Source organism: Eulemur rufifrons, chromosome 30, assembly GCF_041146395.1.
Source record: "Eulemur rufifrons isolate Redbay chromosome 30, OSU_ERuf_1, whole genome shotgun sequence".
Lineage (NCBI taxonomy): Eukaryota > Metazoa > Chordata > Mammalia > Primates > Lemuridae > Eulemur > Eulemur rufifrons.
Window position 1 is genome coordinate 66,041,305 of NC_091012.1, and position 21,603 is coordinate 66,062,907.

Genomic DNA, 21,603 nt, shown 5'->3' on the forward strand with positions numbered 1-21,603 from the left:
ATATTACCGAATTAAACCCAACAACATATAAAAAAATTATGCAAGTCTGGTTCAACATCTGAAAATTAATCAATATAATCTACCACATTAACAGCCTGAAAGAAGAAAAATTGTATGACCAAATCACTTCACACAGAAAAAGCATTTGACAGAATCCAACACCCATTCATGATAAAAGCACTCGACAAACTAGAATGAGAAGGGAAGTTCCTCGATTTGATAAAGAATATCTCCAAAAATCTATAGCTAACATTGTAATTAATGGTGAGAAAATGGATGAGGCGGAAGACAAGGAGAGAAAAAGAAAAGAAAAAAAAAATGGTGAGAAAAATGGATGCTTTTCCCTTAAGGTCAGGAACAAGGCAAGGATGGCCTTTCTCATTCCTACTATACATAATACTGGAAGTTCTAGCTAGGGCAATAGACAAAATGACAACAATAACAACAACAACAAAAAAAACCAGGCAGATTGGAAAGGAGGAAATAAACTATCTCCAGATGACAGGATTGCCAAAAAACTGACAAACTCCTGGCTGCAAAGTCCCAGGATATAAGATTAATATAGAAAGGTCAATTGTTTTCCTATATACCAGCAATGAATAATTGGAATTTGAAATTTAAAAATACCATTTACAATAGCACTCCCAAAATGCAGAATGTGACAAAGAATTTAAATGTATTACAAATGTATAAACAACTTCACTGAAAGGGATGGGGGAATAAGGTGCTGACACAGTAAATTTGGAAATGAGTGGAGTCTGCAAGACTAAAGGGAAAAGGAACTTGCATAGCACTCTACTCTAGTTGATAAAGTTGTTTTCCAGGGGTACAGGTTAACAATTTTAAAACCACTATACATATATACTAGAATTCAACAATTAACAAAATAGATGGCAGATAGGTTTCTCATAGCTGGAGTGGAAGGTTACAGATGAGCAAGGGGAGACTAGAATGATCTGTGCAGTAGTAGACTGTAGTTGGAGACACCACTATAAACTCATGTTTAGGTTTATATAAAGCCAATTACATATAGAATATATTTCTATAAATATTTTCTATATACATATATATACACAAATATAAAGAAAGCCATATATATGGGGTACTATATACACACAGATCTCCTTGTTCTGGCAACTGAGAAGACCTAGAAGCAATGATATCCAAATAGCAATGAGTATGCTTAGGACCCAGATCTTAGTTTTTTTAATACCATTCTCCAACATAAGATACCAGAGCTTATGTTGGAGAAATGGCTGATTCTAGGCAGGAAACATACAAGATACGGCTAGAGCATCTTGTAGTGTCTCTACAAAGTAAGAAAATACTAAAAAAAACCATCCACAACACAATGATGGGGGTATGTCAAATGAATACAGGAGCCAAATGAATGATCTCAATGGCCAAAGCTAGAATAATTGAGCAATGAAATATGTAAAGTAGTACTGTATTATCAAAAGTATAAAATAAATATTCATGAGTCTGTATTGATAAAAATAAATGGGGAAGAGTCCAATATCCTCTGCAGAAGAATTCCACATAATTTTTGTAGATACTCTACCATCAAGCAGGTGGTAATGCCCCCCTCCTTAAGTTTGGGCTGCCCATAGTGACTTATTCCAAAGAGAACAGTTTGGAAAGGGAGAAATAAAAGAGTAACTTTACCATGGAGAAACCTGACAAACATTACTTCAGCCAGATGACCAAGGTTAACATCAACAGTGATAAGTGTATTATGTACCCTTTATATGATGCGATGAGAATGGCATTTTACCTTTGTGGTCTTCTTCCCCAAAACACATAACGGCTGTGTAACCACAAGACAAAAATCAAGCAAACCCACATTTCGGGACGTTGTACAAAATACCTGACCAGAACTTCTCAAAAGTGGCAAGGTCATCAAAAACAAGGAAAGTCTGAGAAGCAGCCAAGAGGAGCCTATGGAAACATGACAACTAAATGTAATGTGGTAACCTGCATGGGATCCTGGAACAGAAAAGAAGACATTAGGGGAAATCGGAGTAAAGTATGTACTTTAGTTAATAATCATGTATCAATATTGGGTCATTGTGACAAATGCACCATACTAAGACTGTTAATAATAGAGGATACTGCGTATGGGGTAAATGGAAACCCTATATTATCTCTGCAATAATTCTGTAAATCTACAACTGTCCTAAAATAAAAGTTTATTAAAAAAATACTGTAAGCAAATAAAAAGGTACTTAAGAGCCAGAGGGACAAATCACACAGGTAGATGCATCTGTTGAAATAGTAAGGCAGGGCTTAACAGGAATTTCCTGGGAGACAATTCCTAAGAAAAAAGTGTCAGCAGACAAGAGATTAACAAGTGAGAATAGCACAGCATCTGGTCACTCAGACTTTTTTCCTGGCTCAATCTCTAGTATCTAAATCCAGTGGAGATAGCTATATGCAAAAACACACAAAAATCAACAAAAACATGGAAAGGAGTGTTTAAGAACTTTATAAAATATCAAGGCCCAAGTGACAACTGGGTACTACCCACATGGGTCAGGGTAACTCTATTGTATTAATAGGTAGAGAGGAATCCTCCACTCTTCTGTTTGGACACAGTGTTGCTTTGGTCCATCATGGTCTCCAGCCCACCAGCAATGGTGGGGGCCTTAGAGGGCACAAGATCCATGAGAAGAGGCAGTGCCCAACAGACAGGGCATTACCCAGGGGAGAGTGACACCCACCTCTCGGTTGACTGGACTTATTTCTGGGCTCAGGTGAGACCTCCCTCAGCCCTCCCCTAAGTGTCTAACCGGGTACTGGTTCTGCCAGTGCAGGGGAGAGGGTAGGAGCCAGCACAACACAGTTCATGCACTCAATACCTCATTTGATCTTCTCCACAGCCTGGAAGGCAAGTTTCACCATTTCACAGATGACAAGGCTGTCCCTTACAGCAATGGATCTGTAGTAACTGTTGGTTGACTCCTCCAGCTTCGAGTCCCAGAGGTAATGTGATTTTTACCTATCATTTTACATCCTGACAAAAATTTTAAGTGTCTCCACTGCCTTAATAAGCTCATTGTACAGTTCTTCTGAGTGCTTACGAATTTTTCCAAAATTTTATCTTTTGTTATTTTTATGACTAAAGTAATCTGTGTTTGTAGGAGAAAATAGGTGAACAAAAAAGAATAGTAAAAAACATCATCCACAGATAACCACTGTTAATCTTTTAGCGGACACTGCTTTCAGAGTTGTTTCCTATATATACACAGGTATCTTTGTAGTTTTACAAAATGTACTGATGCCACATATTTTGTTCTGCAACTTGTGTTTTTTAATTTTACAATGCACCATAAACATTTTTTCCATGCAACAGATGAAAATCTGCTACTGAAACTTAGAGCACTGCAGTTAGGTCTAAAGGCTGCTGGTTAACAGGAGGACACCCGGTAAAGTATTAGTATAAGGTTAAAGCACAGGGCCTGGTAAATGCCTCCTGGGGCCCTACACATAAGGAATATCTTCAATGTCCCTTCGTGGGGCCCTGCAGCCACCCCTGAATTCCCTTGGGCCCCTTGGGTAGAAGGGGTCCTGTAAATTTCTTTGCATCCACAAAAATGCCCCCAATTTCTGTTTGCTTTTTCTCTTGTCATCCTCCACCTTAGCCATATTGTCAAATTCTCTTATCATGTCCTCATTGCTAAAATTCATATCATGTACAGCCTCTTTATACTCCTTGAGGTACTCAGCTAGCCCCTTGTCAGTTTTTCTTTTGGCTTTCCTGGGTACATCATCTTCAGCTGGGCGCTTTCCTGCAGCCCTTGTTTCACCCTCTGGCTTTTCTTCCTCTTTCGGCTCTTCCTTGCTCTCTGACTTTCCCTCACTCCCTGGCTTTCCCTCCCTCTCTAGCTTTCCTCCTTCTTTTGCTTTTCCCTCACTCTCTGGCTTTTCCTTATCCTTTGACATTTCCTCATCTTCTGTCTTTCCTTTGTATTCTAACTTCTCCCTGTCTTCCAGAGTACAAGCTACTTCTGGCTTTCCCTCATCCTGTGGTTTTTCTTCATTTTCCATCTTTCCTTGGTTCGAAGGCATTCCTTCATTTTCACTGCCGAGTTTTTCCATGTTGAGATTTCCCCTCCTTTTCCTGTCCTGGAGGCTGGGGATGGAGGGAAGAGGAAACAAAGAGGAGACATGAGAGACTAAGGGCATGGGGTGGAATGTAAGTCTAGATAGTACTTGCATCTCAACCCTGGTGAGAATTCCCCTACCCCGGCTGGACTTCCAAGTGTGCCTTCTGCCCACACCTTACCCCACCACTCCTCTCAAATACATGAGCCCACCATTCCCTGTCAAGCCCAGCCACCTTCTCTATACTCCTTCAGCCTGGGCAGTGGGGCCCCAAATTCTGCCCAGGCTGTGACCTCCACACTCTCAACCCTTCTGGGTCCCTGTCCCTGCCGCCCACCCCTTCACGGACCTGCTGGGATTCTGGACAGGTTGCTCCTCCATCTCAGGTCTCGAAGAGAGCTGGGAACAACAGACACGCAGAGCTACAGAAAAAGGGCAGGGACAGACCGCTCAGTGGGCTTACTGGGACGCTGGTCCCGTTCCTGAATCCGGGTACTCCTCACCCAACGTTTTCCTCCCCTACCTCCCTTGCACCCCAGCCGCCATTTCTTTCCAGGCCTCGGGCACCAAACCAGGATGTTTTCCAAACTAATTTTGGATCTCTGAGTCCTTCTTCCCTAGAGGCAACTCGCCTTCCCACCCTCGCGGTCAATATTTTTCTCTATGCACGGAACGGCAGAGAGGTTTATTTAACTGCTGGGGCATTCCTCAGCCAACCACCTCCGGTTCCAAAATGGACGGACGGCAGAAAAGAGGAGGTGCCTACAAAGCGGGCATGAATACTTGGGGTGTCCGCCTTCCCCACCCTCTGTCCACTGGCTGATTGCTCCTCCTCAGCCACCCTAAACCGTTCGGCCACCGCCATCTCTATCTGCACTCGGGCCGGCTTCCCTGGACCCGAAACCCTCAGCCTTGCCCTCGTCGCACGCGCTCCCCCTCCCTCATTCCATGGTTCCGCTGGCCGCATGGAAGGCCCTCACACTGACCTGAAAGAAGCTGGAGCAACAATTAGAAGCCCACGGAACGGAGCAGACCGGACAAGACCGCAGGGAGACACGGCAGGCGCAGAGACTGGTGCCCGCATCTGCGCCCCGCGGGTCACATGACCGCGCAACCCGGCATCCTACGCCCCGCCCACGAGCCGCGCCTGCCCACCGCCGGGGCCTCTGGAAACAGGTATGCGCTCACCTCCCCGGGCCCTTTTGTTCTTTTCCCTCCGGTTGAGAAGTTGGTCAAAGAAAGAATTTTTAATGAAAATCACAAAGTCTTTTTTTAAAAATGGGTTGGGCGGTCCGGGGAGGAGTCTTGATAATGTTCTTAAATTCCATTGAAAGAAGGTAGACTCACCCAATAAAATCGTATAAATGTGAACTTAGGTATTGTATGAAGAGTAGAATATTGCACTCTAGGAAAAAGTTAGGAAAATGTCTCCAAAAAAGAAAAAGAAATTGTCCCCTTTTCCTGACATGTACAAACAAAATTTCTAATGAACACAAAAATGAAACTATATTTGAAGGAGAATAAAAAAGCAATTAATTTATCTGAAGTGAGAAACTGAATATACAATGGACAATGACTAGACCATGTATGACAATAGAACTGTGACCCCACAACCTTTGCAGCAAACAGCCCAGGAAGCCAAACCACAGCCTCTGTAGAAATCTTCATGACTTGATCAACTCGTCAGCCTCCCAATTTTTTGCCCCGAGACCAACAAGAAAAAGCCAAATATGTACCCCTAACCAATCACATAGAATGTCTTGCTTCTCTTAGTCCTGCCTCCAGCTTCCTCATACCAACAAGCTCCATTCAGAACATACCTGATATCTTCTGGGATTTTTCACTATAAAGCTTTCCTACTCCCCATCTGCCTTTGACTCTGCCAAACTCAGATGATGATGGCTGACTTCCTTGCTATAACAAGCTGTGAATAAGTAGCCTCCCTTTGTTCTCACATGGACAGTCTCTGTTTATCTCCACATGAGCTTTGCTATGGAAGGCCTTTAAATACAGTCATGCATCACTAAATGATAGTGATACTGAGAAATGCCTCACCAGGCGATTTTGTAGTTGTGGGAAAATCATAGCATGTACTTACACAAATCTAGATGGTATAGCCTGCTACATACTTAGACTATATGGTATAGCCTGTTGCTCTGGTGGTCATATTATATGCTGTCCATTATTGATCAAAAAACATCGTTGTGTGGTGCATGACTGAATATAATAAAGAACAATTAAGGAGAATGTTGATAGATTGGATTACGTGAAAATTTGTAACAGATTTTTTTGAAGGACTGGGGACACATGCACTCTCCCCTGCTCTTGTTGAATGTGTTGGTAAAAATTTTCTGAAGGTCAACGTTGTAAATTGTTTAAAAATAAAAATATTTGATCTTTTGGCCCAGTGATTCCACTTACAATATTTACCCTTGGAGATAGTTAATACAGTGCTAAAATATAAGCTTATGCTTAAAATATTTTGTTTTAAAAATTCCCATAGCAATTATTTATTGACTATTTACTCTTGGGTGGTACTGGGGCCACAGTACGGATTCTATTGACTTAGTTTTTAATGAAAAAAATGGAATATCACTAACGTCCATCAATACAGATTTAGTTACATAATCTTCTTAGTACATTTGTTTACCCTGGTTATCTCTGGGTGTTTGGTTTATAAAAATAATTAATCCTTATATATTGGGCACTTAAGACGCAGTAAAAACAATTCTTTATTAACTGTCCATCATCCCAATGGGTGGTGACACTACTATGTGTGGTGGGACACAAAGGACAGCCACAAGTATGTAGTATTGCCTTCTAGAGAATGCCACTTAATGTGCAGGCACTGTGCTAGCTACCTTCTCTTATCTGGTATGCTATTTCTTTTATCCCTGATAGAGGAGCTCACATTTCAAAGAAGCAGAATGACCCACTCTAGTACTGGAATATATACAGTAAGAGGAATAAAACAAGAGAGCTCACTTACACATCCAAGTATACAAGTTTTTAGTGGTGATAAGGAAACATTTCTGATCAGTAGTAAAAAATAGGTTATTACAGACATTATATTTGTATAGTTAGTTAAATATTTGAGAGAGAAGAGCTTTATTTTCTGACATACAAATTTTTCCAGAGTAGGCAAGAGAAATGAAATAAAAGACATCCAGATTGAAAGGAAAGAACTATCTCTATTTGCAGATGACATGATCTTGTATATAGAAAACCCCAAAGAATCCTCTAAAGAGCTATGAAACTGCCCCGTTGTGGTGGCCCACGCCTGTAATCCTAGCCCTCTGGGAGGCCGAGGCGGGTGGATTGCTTGAGCTCAGGAGTTCCGAGACCAGCCTGAGCAAGAGCAAGTCCCGGCCTCTACTAAAAATAGAAAGAAATTAGCCAAACAACTAAAAATAGAAAAAATTAGCCGGGCATGGTGGCGCATGCCTGTAGTCCCAGCTACTCGGGAGGCTGAGGCAGGAGGATTGCTTGAGCCCAGGAGTTTGAGGTTGCTGTGAGCTCTGCTGACGCCAGGGCACTCTAGCCCAGGCAACAGAGTGAGACTCTGTCTCAGAAAAAAAAAAACAACAAAAAAAACAAAAACAACATTGCTCCAGTGAATATCTACATGCAGATTGCATTCTTTCTTCACTTGGGAAAAAGACTTAATTTCAAAAGATGATATATCCCATTCCACATGTGACCTTTCCACTCTTCCCACTGACAAATGTGGACCATGTCTCTTCCCCTTGAATGTGGGAGGACCTGTGACAATTTTGATCAATAGAGTACAGTGTAAATAATCACTGTGTGACTTCAGAGGCTAGGTCAGAAAACACCATGAAGTATCTGCCTGATGCTTTTGGAATGCTCACTCCAGGGGAAGCAGCTACCGTGTAACAATTCAGCCTATCCTGAGACCAGCATGCTAGAAAGGCCATGTATTAATATATGCTCTTTGGTTGACAGCTTCCCCTGAGTTCTAATCTAACAACCAGCAGTAACTGCCAGCCATGTTAGTGAGCCCTCTTGGATTTCCATACCAGTTCAGCTTTCAGATGGCTGCTGTACCAGCTGATATCTGAACTCAGCATCATGAGAGACTACAAATAAGAACCTAGCAGCTGAACACTTCCTGAATATAAATGATTGTTTTAAGCTGCAAAATTTTGGAGTAATTTGTTATGCAGCAATAGTAACCAGAAAAGCCTGTATTAAAGATGTAATAATAACAGAGTAAAGGAAATTATAAATAGCTCACAAAGCCTAAAATAGTTACTATCTGGCCCTTTACAGAAAAAGTTTTCAGTCTGTGTCTTAAACCAAAGGAAACAACTTAATCTCAACCACTACCACAACCATCATCATTAAGATGTGATGTTGAGCGAGTACTAATATAGATGCTTATTAGGGTGCAGGCATCATTCTATTCATATTTGAGGGGTAACTCAAAATAGATATAATTTCAAGCTTATGGAAAAATTATTACATGTAATTTTGGAACACCCAATTGTTGAGTGCTGGAAACCCATAATCTTTTTTTTTTTTTTTTTATTTAAGACCTTTATTAACAGGTGCTTGCAGTTTGTTGACTTTTTTGAAAAAATCAAGTTGTAAACTTTTATTACAAATTAAAAATGAAGTTCTTTTTTTTTTTTTTTTTTTTTGAGACAGAGTCTCACTCTGTTGCCCGGGCTAGAGTGAGTGCCGTGGCGTCAGCCTAGCTCACAGCAACCTCAAATTCCTGGGCTTAAGCGATCCTCCTGCCTCAGCCTCCCAAGTGGCTGGGACTACAGACATGTGCCACCATGCCCGGCTAATTTTTTGTATATATATATATTTTAGTTGTCCATATAATTTCCTTCTATTTTTAGTAGAGACGGGGTCTCACTCTTGCTCAGGCTGGTCTCGAACTCCTGACCTCGAGCGATCCACCCGCCTCGGCCTCCCAGAGTGCTAGGATTACAGGCGTGAGCCACCGCACCCGGCCTGAAGTTCTTAAAAATCTCAACTTGATCAGATATGAAACAATTTAAAAACCTTTAAAGGTGCATTGAGAAAAACCAGGCTTTTTTAAAAAACACGTTTGTCATTACCAAAAAAGACATCTTTAGGTAAAAATAATAAAAACCCCATGCTGCATAGATAATGCAGATAGTTCTAGTTATCTGGTCAACGGGCAAAAAGCAAGCACTTAAGGTCTTCAGCTCCAATCTTGTTCATTTCTTATTGCTGGAATTTCATATTCATTTCTTCTTGTTGGATGACTAAACCGGACGATGGTGGAGATGGTAAGCCGGCATTTACTCAGCCCCGCCCTGCTCAGCCTCGGGAGCCGACAAATTCTCAGCTGGTGGATCGGCTGCTTTTGTGTCTTTGCCGTCTTGTGGTTTAGGGTGGAAACCCATAATCTAAAAGTTAATGGTCTGGTATAGTGGGAAGAGTCTAGAATGAAGACTTAGCACTTACTTTAAAAAAGTATTTAACATCTTTTAGGCTCAGTAGTTTGCCTATCTGTGAAATGGGAGAATGGATAACAGTAAAAAGACTAACAATATAAAGAGTTAGCAAGGATATAGAATAACTGGAACCCACATATATACTCTGGTGGAAGTATAAATTGATAAAACCAATTGTGGAAAACTGTTTATTTACTAAGGCTAAACATTTGTGTATACTTTGACTCAGCAGTTGCATTCCTGGTATATATCCAACAAAAATGAGCTTTTATGGTTACCAAAGGAGATGAACAAGATTGATCATTAGGCACAAAACTTAAAACAATGCAAATGTTCATCAACAGAAGAATAGTGTTGTAGTCCTATAATACAATACAGAAATGAAAATGAACAAACTACTGCTACACACAGCAACATGGGATAAATACACAAATATAACACTGATGCTTCCATTGTAATCCCTCTGTCTCCTTCCTGCCTACAAAACTACATACCAGTGAAGTCAAAAATAGGTTAAGGTTTAAGGCTACAAGCAAGAATTTAGGGAGAGGGAAAAGGAGAAGCAGTGCCTGGAACTCAACCTGATGGCTGATATCCCTAGCTGTTGGAGTTTAAGGGAAAATGTGCTTATGCATTTTGGGGTTTTTTGTTTTTGAGGGTCTTGCTCTGTTGCCTGGGCTAGAGTGCAGTAGTATCATCATACTCACTGCTTGGGCTTATGCATTTTAATTTGAATTAATTACTCAAGTAGATATTGAGGTACATCATGCAAATCAACATGGCATTAGCTTTTATTGTAACATATTTCTTGTTAAGTAGATTAAAGCAGAGAAACACAGTATAATAAGTATATTTTATCAGGTGGTAGCATTGGTAGCCTAAGGAGTCAAGGTGTTTTTCTTTCAGGGAAAGGCAGCGGGACAGAGGGTTGTTTGGAGGCATTTCCGGTGTGGAGAACAAGCCTGCGCATCGCAGTTACCATAGTAACCTGACATCATTACAGCGACCGTGGCTACCAAGATGACTTTTTAATGGAGACCCATGTGGCCCGGTGAGAAGAGCAGGGTTCTGCCTTCAGGTATTTGGGACTCAGCTGAGGGTGCGGGTGCCCCGCGGTGGGGTCTGAACCGCCCTGGGGTGTGGGGAGACAAAGGGATCCCAGATCCAAGTCTCCTCGTTCCCACTTTGGGATTCGGTGCTCCGCTGTTTCCTGAGGCAAAGAGATGTGAGGGTGGTGTTCTGCTCCAGAGTGTCCTGGAGCTACTTTCCATGCAGAGGCCTGGCGAGGGAGAATGAGGTTACGACTCTCTCTGAGCCCAGCTTTCCCCTCTGTAAAGTGGGGATGAGAATGCTCACCACAGGATTGCTGGGACCTTCGGTGACAACACCTGTGCAAGCCCATAACCCTGTGGTTATTGTGGGATCATGAATGTCTGTATAATTTGAGCCACTTCTTATTCCTTTTCAAATTTATTGTTAGGGGATAGACTGATAAGGAAAACCCCCATCTATTAGCACAGCAGCCACCTAAGACCCCCCCACCCCTCACGGAAAACCCGCATCAGCATAATACTAACCTAACACCTGGCCCATCAACTACTCTATTACCTGGCACATCAGCCTAACACTAACCTATTACCTGGCCCATCAGCATAGTACTAACCTATTACCTAGCATGTCAGCATAACACTAAACCTATTACCTGGTGCAGCAACTAACCTAACCTATTACCTGGCGGGCATTAGTCACCTGAGACCCCACACCTTGGATCACCCCAACTTAATAAAAGTGGGAAAAATTGGGTAGACGGGGCTTAGAATTTAATAATGAGACCCCTCTGAGCCCGCTGGCAAATAAACCTTGATTCTCCAACTCTCCGTGTGCCGCTCGGTTTGTCCTTGGGACCACTAAGGCCCTGGTGAGAAACCCTTTGTACCTTCTGGTTGTTACAATTGTAACGGCCTATACAGCAAATCCAGCAAATCCAGGGCCTATAGCTGGCCACTTAGCTATAGTTCAGCCATTTTGGCTGTGGCTGTAGATGACTCATGGCTGCGTGACCTATGTACAGAAAGGAAATATACCCTATAAAATGAAAAACAAAGTAATTAACTTGTAACTGATGGTTTAAAATCCTCCAGCTGTATAGAGGTTAAATTTTACTCTGCTTGAGAAATATTCCTTGACTTAACTGATGCTATCTGCTTCTGTGAACTCGCTTGTGTATAGAGTGTAATCAAAACAGGTGGTCTGGGGCTGGTCGCAGGCCCCCTGGTAATGGAATTTATTGCAAAACTGACTCCACCTTGTGTACTCAGAGTCACGTAAGACCCCCATGTAAAATAGTATAAAAACCCTTCCTCTTGAGCGCTGCTCTCTGTGCCTCCACCTTTGGCAGTGCAGAGGGTGGTCGCTGGCCAGCTAATAAAGACAACTAATTTGGCTCAATTCGATCTGTAGGTGGTCATTTCTCACGTCTCAGACCATAACAACAATGACTACCCAGTTATATCAATGTCTTTGGTCACTAACCCAGTGTTTAGCTAACATGGTGCTGGACACCTAGTTACTCAAACAAAGCATAGTGATTGCTGGATTCTCTCTCCCCGTGCAGCTTTTCATACAGGTGACTGAGCTCATATCAGGTGTCCGAAGGAGGCGGCTCTGAGGATCTGGGTCGTGGCTGCTGAAGCTTCTACTCCAGATTTGAAGGGCACAAGTCAGTCCTCAGGAGACCCGAATGCTTCCATCCCTGGTGGGATATGACACCCGGCTCAAGTGAGTTCATAGATCTGAACAGAAGTATGTTGTGGGATAGTTTCTGTGAGGTTTATAATATAGCCTAAAAGTAGAGAAGCTGCTTAGATCTCATCATTGGAGAAGAGGTTTAGCACATGGAATTTCATCCCTTTTCAGCAGCTACATGCTTTGTAGGAGCCTTTGAGGTCCATCTTAGAGATGTATTACTTTGTCACAAAGCAATGAACAGTCCATTTGGGGGAAGGAACTAGATATTTAACATGCATTTATAATAAATTTACATATACTTTCTGCCTGTATAAATAATAATGGATAGTTCTCATGTATCTTTCAGATGGGTGTGGAAATATGCAGTTGTTAGGTCTTCCTAGCAATTTGAGATTGTAATATAAATTTTTTCCTGGTGACCATGGTTTTTTACATTCTATAATAAAATTTTTAAGACAGAAATTTTGCAAGTTAGTTAAAAATGTTAGTTACAAGAATTTTTTTTTTTTTTGAGACAGAGTCTTGCTCTGTTGCCCAGGCTAGAGTGCCGAGGTGTCAGCCTAGCTTACAGCAACCTCAAACTTCTGGGCTTAAGCAATCTTTCTGCCTCAGCCTCCCGAGTAGCTGGGACTACAGGCATGCGCCAATATGCCCGGCTAATTTTTCTATATATATATTTTTAGCTGTCCATATAATTTCTTTCTGTTTTTAGTAGAGATGGGGTCTTGCTCTTGCTCAGGCTGGTCTCGAACTCCTGACCTTGAGCGATCCTCCTGCCTCGGCCTCCCAGAGTGCTAGGATTACAGGCGTGAGCCACCTCTCCCGGCCAGTTACTAGAATTTAATATTTTCAAAAATAAGAATTTCTGGGCCGGGCGTGGTGGCTCACGCCTGTAATCCTAGCACTCTGGGAGGCCGAGGTGGGCGGATCGTTTGAGCTCAGGAGTTTGAGACCAGCCTGAGCAAGAGCGAGACCCCATCTCTACTAAAAATACAAAGAAATTATATGGACAGCTAAATATATATAGAAAAAATTAGCCGGGCATGGTGGTGCATGCCTGTAGTCCCAGCTACTTGGGAGGCTGAGACAGGAGGATCGCTTGAGCTCAGGAGTTTGAGGTTGCTGTGAGCTAGGCTGACGCCACGGCACTCACTCTAGCCTGGGCAACAGAGTGAGACTCTGTCTCAAAAAAAAAAAAAAAAAAAAAAAAAGAATTTCTGTAGAGTTTGTTCTTTTGTAATGATAATAAGCCATGTTCCCTAAAATAACCAGTTACTCTTAAGTGTCATGATGATTATTTTCCTAGAACATGATATTTTTATTTTTATATTTCAAAAGGATATAGACATCCACTTTTATGAAATATTTAGACATTGTAAATGATTATTGTGGTTATATGTAGCATAGAACCATTTGATAAGACACAGTGTGGATCTATTAATATATAATAAGAGCATAATAGTGGGACTCTTGGCTGATTAATTGCATCAAAGACTTATGATTATACAAATGTATTTTCAATACTTCTTTGAGGCTTATTGATATATAATATACTGTACATATTTAAAATATGTGGTTTAATACGTTTTAATATACATATTATCTGGTGAATCCAATATTACAGTAAAGATAATGAACATATTCATCACCTCAGAAAGCTTTCTCATTGTGCCTTTGCAATTCCCTCCACCTACCTGTCTCCAGCTTCCCTGTCCCATTCCCAGCCAATCACTGATCTTCTGTCACTATAGATTAGTTTCTGTTTCTTATCATTTTATGTGAATGGCATCATATGTTGTATATTCTTTTTGTCTAGCTTCTTTCATTTGACCTAATTATTTTTAGATTTATCCATAATATTATGTATATGAATAGTTCCCTCTTTATGACTTAGTAAAATTTCATTATATGGATATACCACATTTTGTTTTATCTACTCACCTTTTAATAGAAATTGGAGTTGTTTCCAATTTGAATCTTTTTTAAAATAAAAGCTGCTGTGAATATTAGTAGTACATATCTCTTCATGGGCATATACTTTCTTTCTCTAGGATAACTACTTAGGAGTATTTATGGCTAGATAAAATCAATGGCTAGATAATATGGTAAATATAAGATTAACATTGTAAGAAACTGCCAGACTGTTTTCCAAAGTGGTCATACCATTTTTCATTCTCACCAGCAGTGTATGAGAGTTCTATCTTCCACAATCTAGCCAACGCTTGGTATGGTCAGTCCTTTTAATTTCAGCCATTCTCAGAGGAGTGTAGTGGCATCTCATTGCAGTTTTCATTTACATTTCCCTAATGACTAATGATTTTGAACATCTTTTCATGTGCTTACTTGCCTTTTTTATATTTATTCATCTTTGATGAACTATTCATTAAAATCTTTGCCCATTTATTTATTGGAGGGTCTGTGTTCTTATTTATTTATTTATTTATTTATTTTTTTTTTTTGAGACAGAGTCTCACTCTGTTGCCCGGGCTAGAGTGAGTGCCGTGGCGTCAGCCTAGCTCACAGCAACCTCAAACTCCTGGGCTCAAGCGATCCTCCTGTCTCAGCCTCCCGAGTAGCTGGGACTACAGGCATGCACCACCATGCCCGGCTAATTTTTTCTATATATATTTTTAGCTGTCCATATAATTTCTTTGTATTTTTAGTAGAGATGGGGTCTCGCTCTTGCTCAGGCTGCTGTGTTCTTATTTAACTTTTGTGAGATTTTCTATGTTATGGCTAAAAATCCTTTATCAGATATATGATTTGCAAATATTTTCTCGCAGTCAATGGCTTATCTTTTTATTCTCTATCTTAGTCCATTTTGTATTGCTATTGCAGAATACCTGAGGCTGGATAATTTGTAAAGAAAAGTGATTTATTCAGCTGGGAAGTATGAGAAGCATGGCACCTGCATCTGCTTGGCTTCTGGTTGGGGCCACATGCTAGGTCAAAGCCTGAAGTCAAAGGGGAGGTGAACAAGTGTGAAGAGACAAAACCCCAGGGCCGTCCTGGCTTTATAACAACCCACTCTCCAGGGAACTAATCCATTACCATGAGAACTAATCTAGTCGTCATGACCATCAGAGCAAGAACTGACTAACTGAAAGAGTGGTATCAAGCCATTCATGATGGATCAGCCCCTACGTCCCAAATACCTCCCACTAGACTCTAGCTCCCAAAACTGCCACATTGGGGATCAAATTTCAACATGAGTTTTGGTGGGGACAAACAAATCATATCCAAACCATAGCATTCTATTAACAGTATCTTTGAAAGAGCTGCAGTTTTTAATTTTGAGGAAGTCCAATTTATCAATTTGTTCATTTATGCTTTGGTGTTGCTACTGGTGTCATATTTAAGAAATCTTTACTTAACCCAAAACTGCAAGAATTTTTTTCCCGTGTTTTCTTCTAAAAATTTTATAGTTCTAGCTTTTATATTTAAGTCTATGATCTGAGTTTATTTTTATATATGGTGTGATATATAGGTAAAAGTTTGTTTTGTGCATATGAATATCCACTTGTCCAGCACAATTTGTTGAAAAGATGATCTTTCTCCACTGAATTGCCTTTGTGCCTTTGTCAAAAATCAGTTGCCCAGATATGTGTGGGTCTGTTTCTGAACTCTTTACTTTGTTCCTTTGATATACATTTTTACCTTGATGGCAATGCCACACTGTCTTGGTTACTATAGGTTTATACTGAATCTTGAAATCAGGTAGTGTTTGTCCTCCAACTTTGTTCTTTTTCAAAGTTGTTTTTCATAGTTTAGGTCCTTTGCAGTTCCACGTAATTTTTAGAATAAGTCTGTTGATTTCATCTTAAAAATATATTCTGGATTTTTATTGGGGTTATAGATCAGCTTGAGGAGAATAGACAACAATACTAAGTGTTTTGACTCATGATGGTGGTATTTTTCTCCATTTATTTAGGTCTTGTTTAACTTCTCTCTGTGATGTTTTGTAGTGTTCATTATACAGAACTTGCACATATGTGGACAGATTATCCGCATGTATTTCATGCTTTTTGATGCTATTATAAATGACAGTATTTTTAATTGCAGTTTCCATGTATTATATTTTCACTGAACTGTCAGAAGCTGAATGTTTAACAGTAGCTACTAGGGAATCTTTTTGGTTGAAAAGCACAGCTACTCTAGGATAGAAAAGATATTTAATACTTAACACCTATATTAGTCAAGATTCTCCCGAGAGAAACAGAATCAATAGGATGGAGAGAGATATATATACACACACACACATATATACACACACATACATACATTTTATATATATATATATATATATATATACACACACACACACACATATATAGATGTTTATTTTAAGGCATTGGCGCATGTGATTGTGATGACTTTGATGGGGGCGGCCAGCACGCTAAAGCCTCAGTAAAGAGTTCAAGTTCAAGTCCAGAGGCAGTCTACTGGTGAACTAGGAAGAGCCAATATTGCAAATGAAACCTGAAGAGTGGTGCTGCGAAGAAAAACAAAAAAAACACCAACCAACCTGAAGAGTGAGCTGGCAGAATTTCTTCTTCACTGGGGGGCATCAGCTTTTTATTCTCTTCAGACATCCAACTGATTGGATGAGGCCCACCCAACATTGGGGAGGGCAATCTGCTTTACTTAGTCTGCTAATTTAAATGTAAATCTCATCTAAAAACACCCTTACAGAAACATCCAGGATTATCTCATTATCTTTGACCAAGTATCTGGGTACTGTGGCCCAGTCAAGTTGACACATAAAATTAACCATCACAGTATCCATTTGCCTATATTTCCATTATTAGCTTTTAGAAGTCATTGGTAGTATACTGAAACTAGGGAGAAAAATATCTCCAAGATAATTCTACAGGTAAACTCTGGAAAAATTAATTATTAAAATAAAATAGTTTAGTAGCTCTTGGCTTTATGTGTTTGGTTAGATTTGAATTATGGAGTTTTCCTTTTTTATCCCCAAACTAATCTACCTTGATGAATTCCTGGATTCTTCAGTGAGAAAAAGAGGGAGAAGCGTGTATGTATGTATGTGGATATGTAGTTATGTAGGAAGGTTTATATTGCTGAAGCTGCTAGGAATGTTTATTGTGGGGAAAACTTGAGATTAATTACTGTGCATCATGTCAGTCCTATTGAACTGAATAGGAATTGCACATATTAGGAACAAGATTGGGGAGGTGGCCGTGTGTGTGTGTGTGTGTGTGTGTGTGTGTTTCTCAGCTTTCCTTGGCCAGAATGGTTACCATGGTGACACAGTGAGAGCTGTGGGATTTGGTGCAGACTAAAAATCCATTTGTGATTCTTGTTTGAATCATTTATTACTATGGTAGTTGTCAAGGGTTGCTTTTATAATTCTGTCATTCCTTCTAGATTTATTAATTGACATTTGACTGTTAGAGCTATATTTATTTATATTAGCATGATCCATAAATTCCTATTTTGCTCAAAGAGTTACCATTTGTTATTATAATTTATTTTGATGCTCAAATTTTCCCAGAAATGGCCAGTGGAAGCCCCTCAAGTTGACCTCAGTGTCCATTTGATGCCTACCTAGCATTGCTTAAGCATGTATTTTGCTCTCTGAGCCTGTCTCCCCATCTGTAGAAAGGAAGTAATGATGCTGACCTCAGAGCATCACTTCAAGGATTTGAAGAGTAAAAGTCTGAAAATAATAACCTACCACATGTGGCATTTAGAACTAACAAATGGGCCGGGCACGGTCGCTCACAGCTGTAATCCTACCACTCTGGGAGGCCGAGGTGGGAGGATCACTTGAGGTCAGGAATTCAAGACCAGCCTGAGCAAGAGCGAGACCCTGTCTCTACTAAAAATAAAAAAATAATTAGCCGGGCGTGGTGGCTGGCTCACACCTGTAGTCCCAGCTATTCAGGAGGCTGAGGCAGGAGGATGGCTTGAGCCCAGGAGTTTGAGGTTGCTGTGAGCTAGGCTGATGCCACGGCACTCACTCTAGCCCGGGCAACAAAGCGAGACTCTGTCTCAAAAAAAAAAGAACTAACAAATGTTAGTTCTCCATACCCACTTGCCTCCATTCTGTCATTGTAATGCCTCTGACATTAACATAATAGCACGACTACCAGAGAGATTACTTGGAAACGTAATACCCAGCAGTGATAAGATTATTAAACTTTATTTTTTAAAAAATAGTTAATTGACAAAGATTGTATATATTCGAGTTGTACAACATGATGATTTGAAATACATATACAGTGTATAATGATTATCACAATGAAATAAATTAAAACATCTATTGGCACCTATGCTGTACATTAGATCCCCAGAACTTGTTCTTCTTAAAACTGAAACTTTGGGCCCTTTGATTACCACCTTTTTATTTCCCACACCCCCCAGCCCCTGGCAACCATTGTTCTACACTTTTTCTATGAGTTCAACTTTTTAGATCCACATGTAAGTGAGATCAGATTTGCCTTTCTGTGTCTGACTTATTTCACTTAGCATACTGCCCTCTGGGTTCATTCATGTTGTTGCAAATGGCAGGATCTCCTTCTTGTTTATGGCTAGATAATATTCCATTATATATACAAATCGATAAGTGTAACAAATGATATATTGAACCATTCTTGCATCCCAGGTATGAATCCCACTTGATTGTGGTGAATGATCCTTTTAATGTGCTATTGAATTTGGTTTGCTAGTATTTTGGGGGGGATTTTTGCATCTTTGTTCAGTAGAAACAGTGATGATCTGTTTAAGTATTATATTAATAATAAAAAAGGCTAATGTTAGGCCGGGCGCGGTGGCTCACGCCTGTAATCCTAGCACTCTGGGAGTCTGAGGCAGGCACATTGTTTGAGCTCAGGAGTTCGAGACCAGCCTGAGCAAGAGTGAGAGCCCTGTCTCTACTAAAAAATAGAAAGAAATTAGCTGGACAACTAAAAATATATAGAAAAAATTAGCCGGGCATGGTGGCGCATGCCTGCAGTCCCAGCTACTTGAGAAGCTGAGGCAGGAGGATCGTTTGAGCCCAAGAATTTGAAGTTGCTGTGAGCTAGGCTGATGCCACGGCACTCTAGCCAGGGTGACAGAGCGGGACTCTGCCTCAAAAAGAAAAAAAAAAAGGCTAATGTTTATTGTGACTTCCTCAGTGCCTGATACCAATGTAAGTGCTAAACATATACTTAATCATTAAATCCTCACCACATTCTATGAGAAGGAGCTACTGTTGCTCAACTTTAAACATAAGGGAACTGAAGCAAAGTGAGGGCAGGGCCAGCAGTTGTCAAGGCTTACATTTGAACACAGTCTGTGTGGCTCCAGAGCCCCTACATCTAACCAATATATGCCACTGCCTCTTATATGAGAAGACCAACCTTACTGTGTATCAGGGCAAAGCAAAATAAATGAAACTGAGATACTATGTTTTTTCCCAGTTGACTAGGCAGAGATTTAAAATACTGAAAACAATGAATGTGGTTTGAAATTTGGGAAAATGTGTCCTGGAGTACTGTGGAAGGGTGATGCCAGGGTTCGGTCTCCCTTCCTGTGCCTCAGGGATGTTCCCATTATGAAGTGAGTGGCTTTCCTGTAGATGAAACAGAGAATGGTTATGTTTTCCAGTGATTTTATTTTGTATGTTTATAAGAGCAATAGGTACTTATTATAGGTAAAAAGAGAAAATATAAGACATGAAATAAGATAACAATTCCCCACAGATAACACCCGAAGATAAGACCTGCTAATGTTTTCATCTGCAGTATATTCTGGAAGTTTTCTTATGCAGGAATTTATATACTTATGCATGTATAGATGCATTTATATATTTATATACAAAAGATCACATTTTAGTTTTTTTACCTGCTTGTATCAGTATAGTGGGTTGAATAATATCCCCCAACAAGACATGTCTAAGCCTTAGCTTATAGTACTGTGAATGTGACATTATTTAGAAATAGGGTCAGTGCACATGTAATTTAGGATCTCAAGATGAGATTATTCTGGATTTAGTGTGGGTCCTTAATCCAATGACTTGGTATCCTTATAACAGAAAGGACAGGGAAATTTGACTTGCACAGGGAAGATGGTCACGTGAAGAAGGAGGCAGAGATTGGAGTTATGCTTCCACAAACCAAGAAAAGCTATGAGCCACTAGAAGATGGAAGAGGCAAGGAAGGATTCCCTTAAACTTTCAGAGGGAGTGTGACCCTGTCAACACCTTCATATCAGACTTCCGGTTTCCAGAACTGTAAGAGAATAAATTTCTATTGTTTTAAGCCACGAGGTTTGTGGTAATCTAGGAAACTAAGATACTAACAACATAGCTAACGTGTCACTGATTGTAAATAAACATCAGTCTATATCTAATATTATTATGGCTGTAAGCATAGTAATATCAATGATAACACATAAAAAGAAATTTAAAAATTCACTATATTTTTCCTTATGTATCAAATACTTTTTTATGTATTAAGCCATTTATGCTCACAGCCCCCTTACAAGGTAGGTACTGTAGCTAACCCATATTTTATAGATGAAAAAGCTGAGGGACAGAGAGAATAAGGACTTTGCCTAAGACTGCACAGTTAGGGAGTGGGACAGCTTGGATTTACCCAGTATGCCAAGCTCCAGAGCCTGGGAAACTGTCAAAGGTTTACTGTTAATGCAAGAAGCAGTCTGCACAGGCATGCGTATTTTAGGAGGTCATTAAAGGTAATCCTCAGTATTTTAATATATTTACACAAACACTGGACCTAGTGACAAAAAAGTGATTTGTGACCTTGGAGAGCACATTCACTGCGCTCATGGGACCAAATCCATGGTAGCGGGATAAGGAGTCAAAGAAGTGAAGAATGTTAATAGGGAATGCAGGAAACTCTTTTTGGTACTTTGAAGGGGAGGAGAGAGAAAGAGAGAATCAGAGATACTGTCACTGAGTGGGCAATAAAGGGTGCAAGAGGGATTTTTTAAAATCTTCAATTCCCTGAAACTTGAACATGTTTGAAAGTTAATATAAAGTAGCCATCTCATCTCAGATTTAACCTTGCAATTGCCCATATATTCATTTCCCTTCTACTATGGAGTTAATGAGACATATCCAATGGAATAGTAGGGGTTTGGGGCTCAATATATATTTAGTTATTAATGAATAAAAGCTGGAAAATTATGTAAGAGAAATACCAATAACTGTTAGATTTTTGTATCTCAGGGAGGCAGCAGATTGCTGAAATCCTGGTATGATGTGGCCGGATAAAATCTGAGGACCCCTGCACTGGTGACTGGATGGGTCCAGAATTTTCCTATA

General features: G+C 40.2%; 1 protein-coding gene across 2 annotated transcripts; it reads right to left on the bottom strand.

Moving 5' to 3' along the window:
* Positions 1-3,298: 3,298 nt before the first annotated feature.
* On the bottom strand, positions 3,299-5,186 carry TCEAL4 (transcription elongation factor A like 4). 2 transcript variants are annotated; one of them, XM_069463465.1, is made up of 3 exons: positions 5,091-5,186; positions 4,454-4,526; positions 3,299-4,132 (listed from the first exon to the last, which is right to left on the bottom strand). In XM_069463465.1, exons 2-3 carry the CDS (start codon positions 4,483-4,485, stop codon positions 3,481-3,483), a joined length of 684 nt encoding a protein of 227 aa, XP_069319566.1. In that variant the 5' UTR covers positions 4,486-4,526; positions 5,091-5,186; the 3' UTR covers positions 3,299-3,480. The 2 variants fall into 2 exon arrangements, with proteins under 2 accessions (XP_069319566.1, XP_069319567.1); XM_069463466.1 differs by lacking the exon at positions 5,091-5,186 and having other exon boundaries at positions 3,299-4,125; positions 4,454-4,503.
* Between the last annotated feature and the right edge of the window lie 16,417 nt (positions 5,187-21,603).

Excerpts from the sequence above, each read along its gene's own strand:
- TCEAL4 (XM_069463465.1), bottom strand. The coding sequence starts at position 4,485 with ATGGAGGAGCAACCTGTCCAGAATCCCAGCAG. Across the intron at positions 4,133-4,453 it reads CCTGTCCAGAATCCCAGCAG|CCTCCAGGACAGGAAAAGGA; the intron begins GTCCGTGAAGGG and ends CTCCATCCCCAG.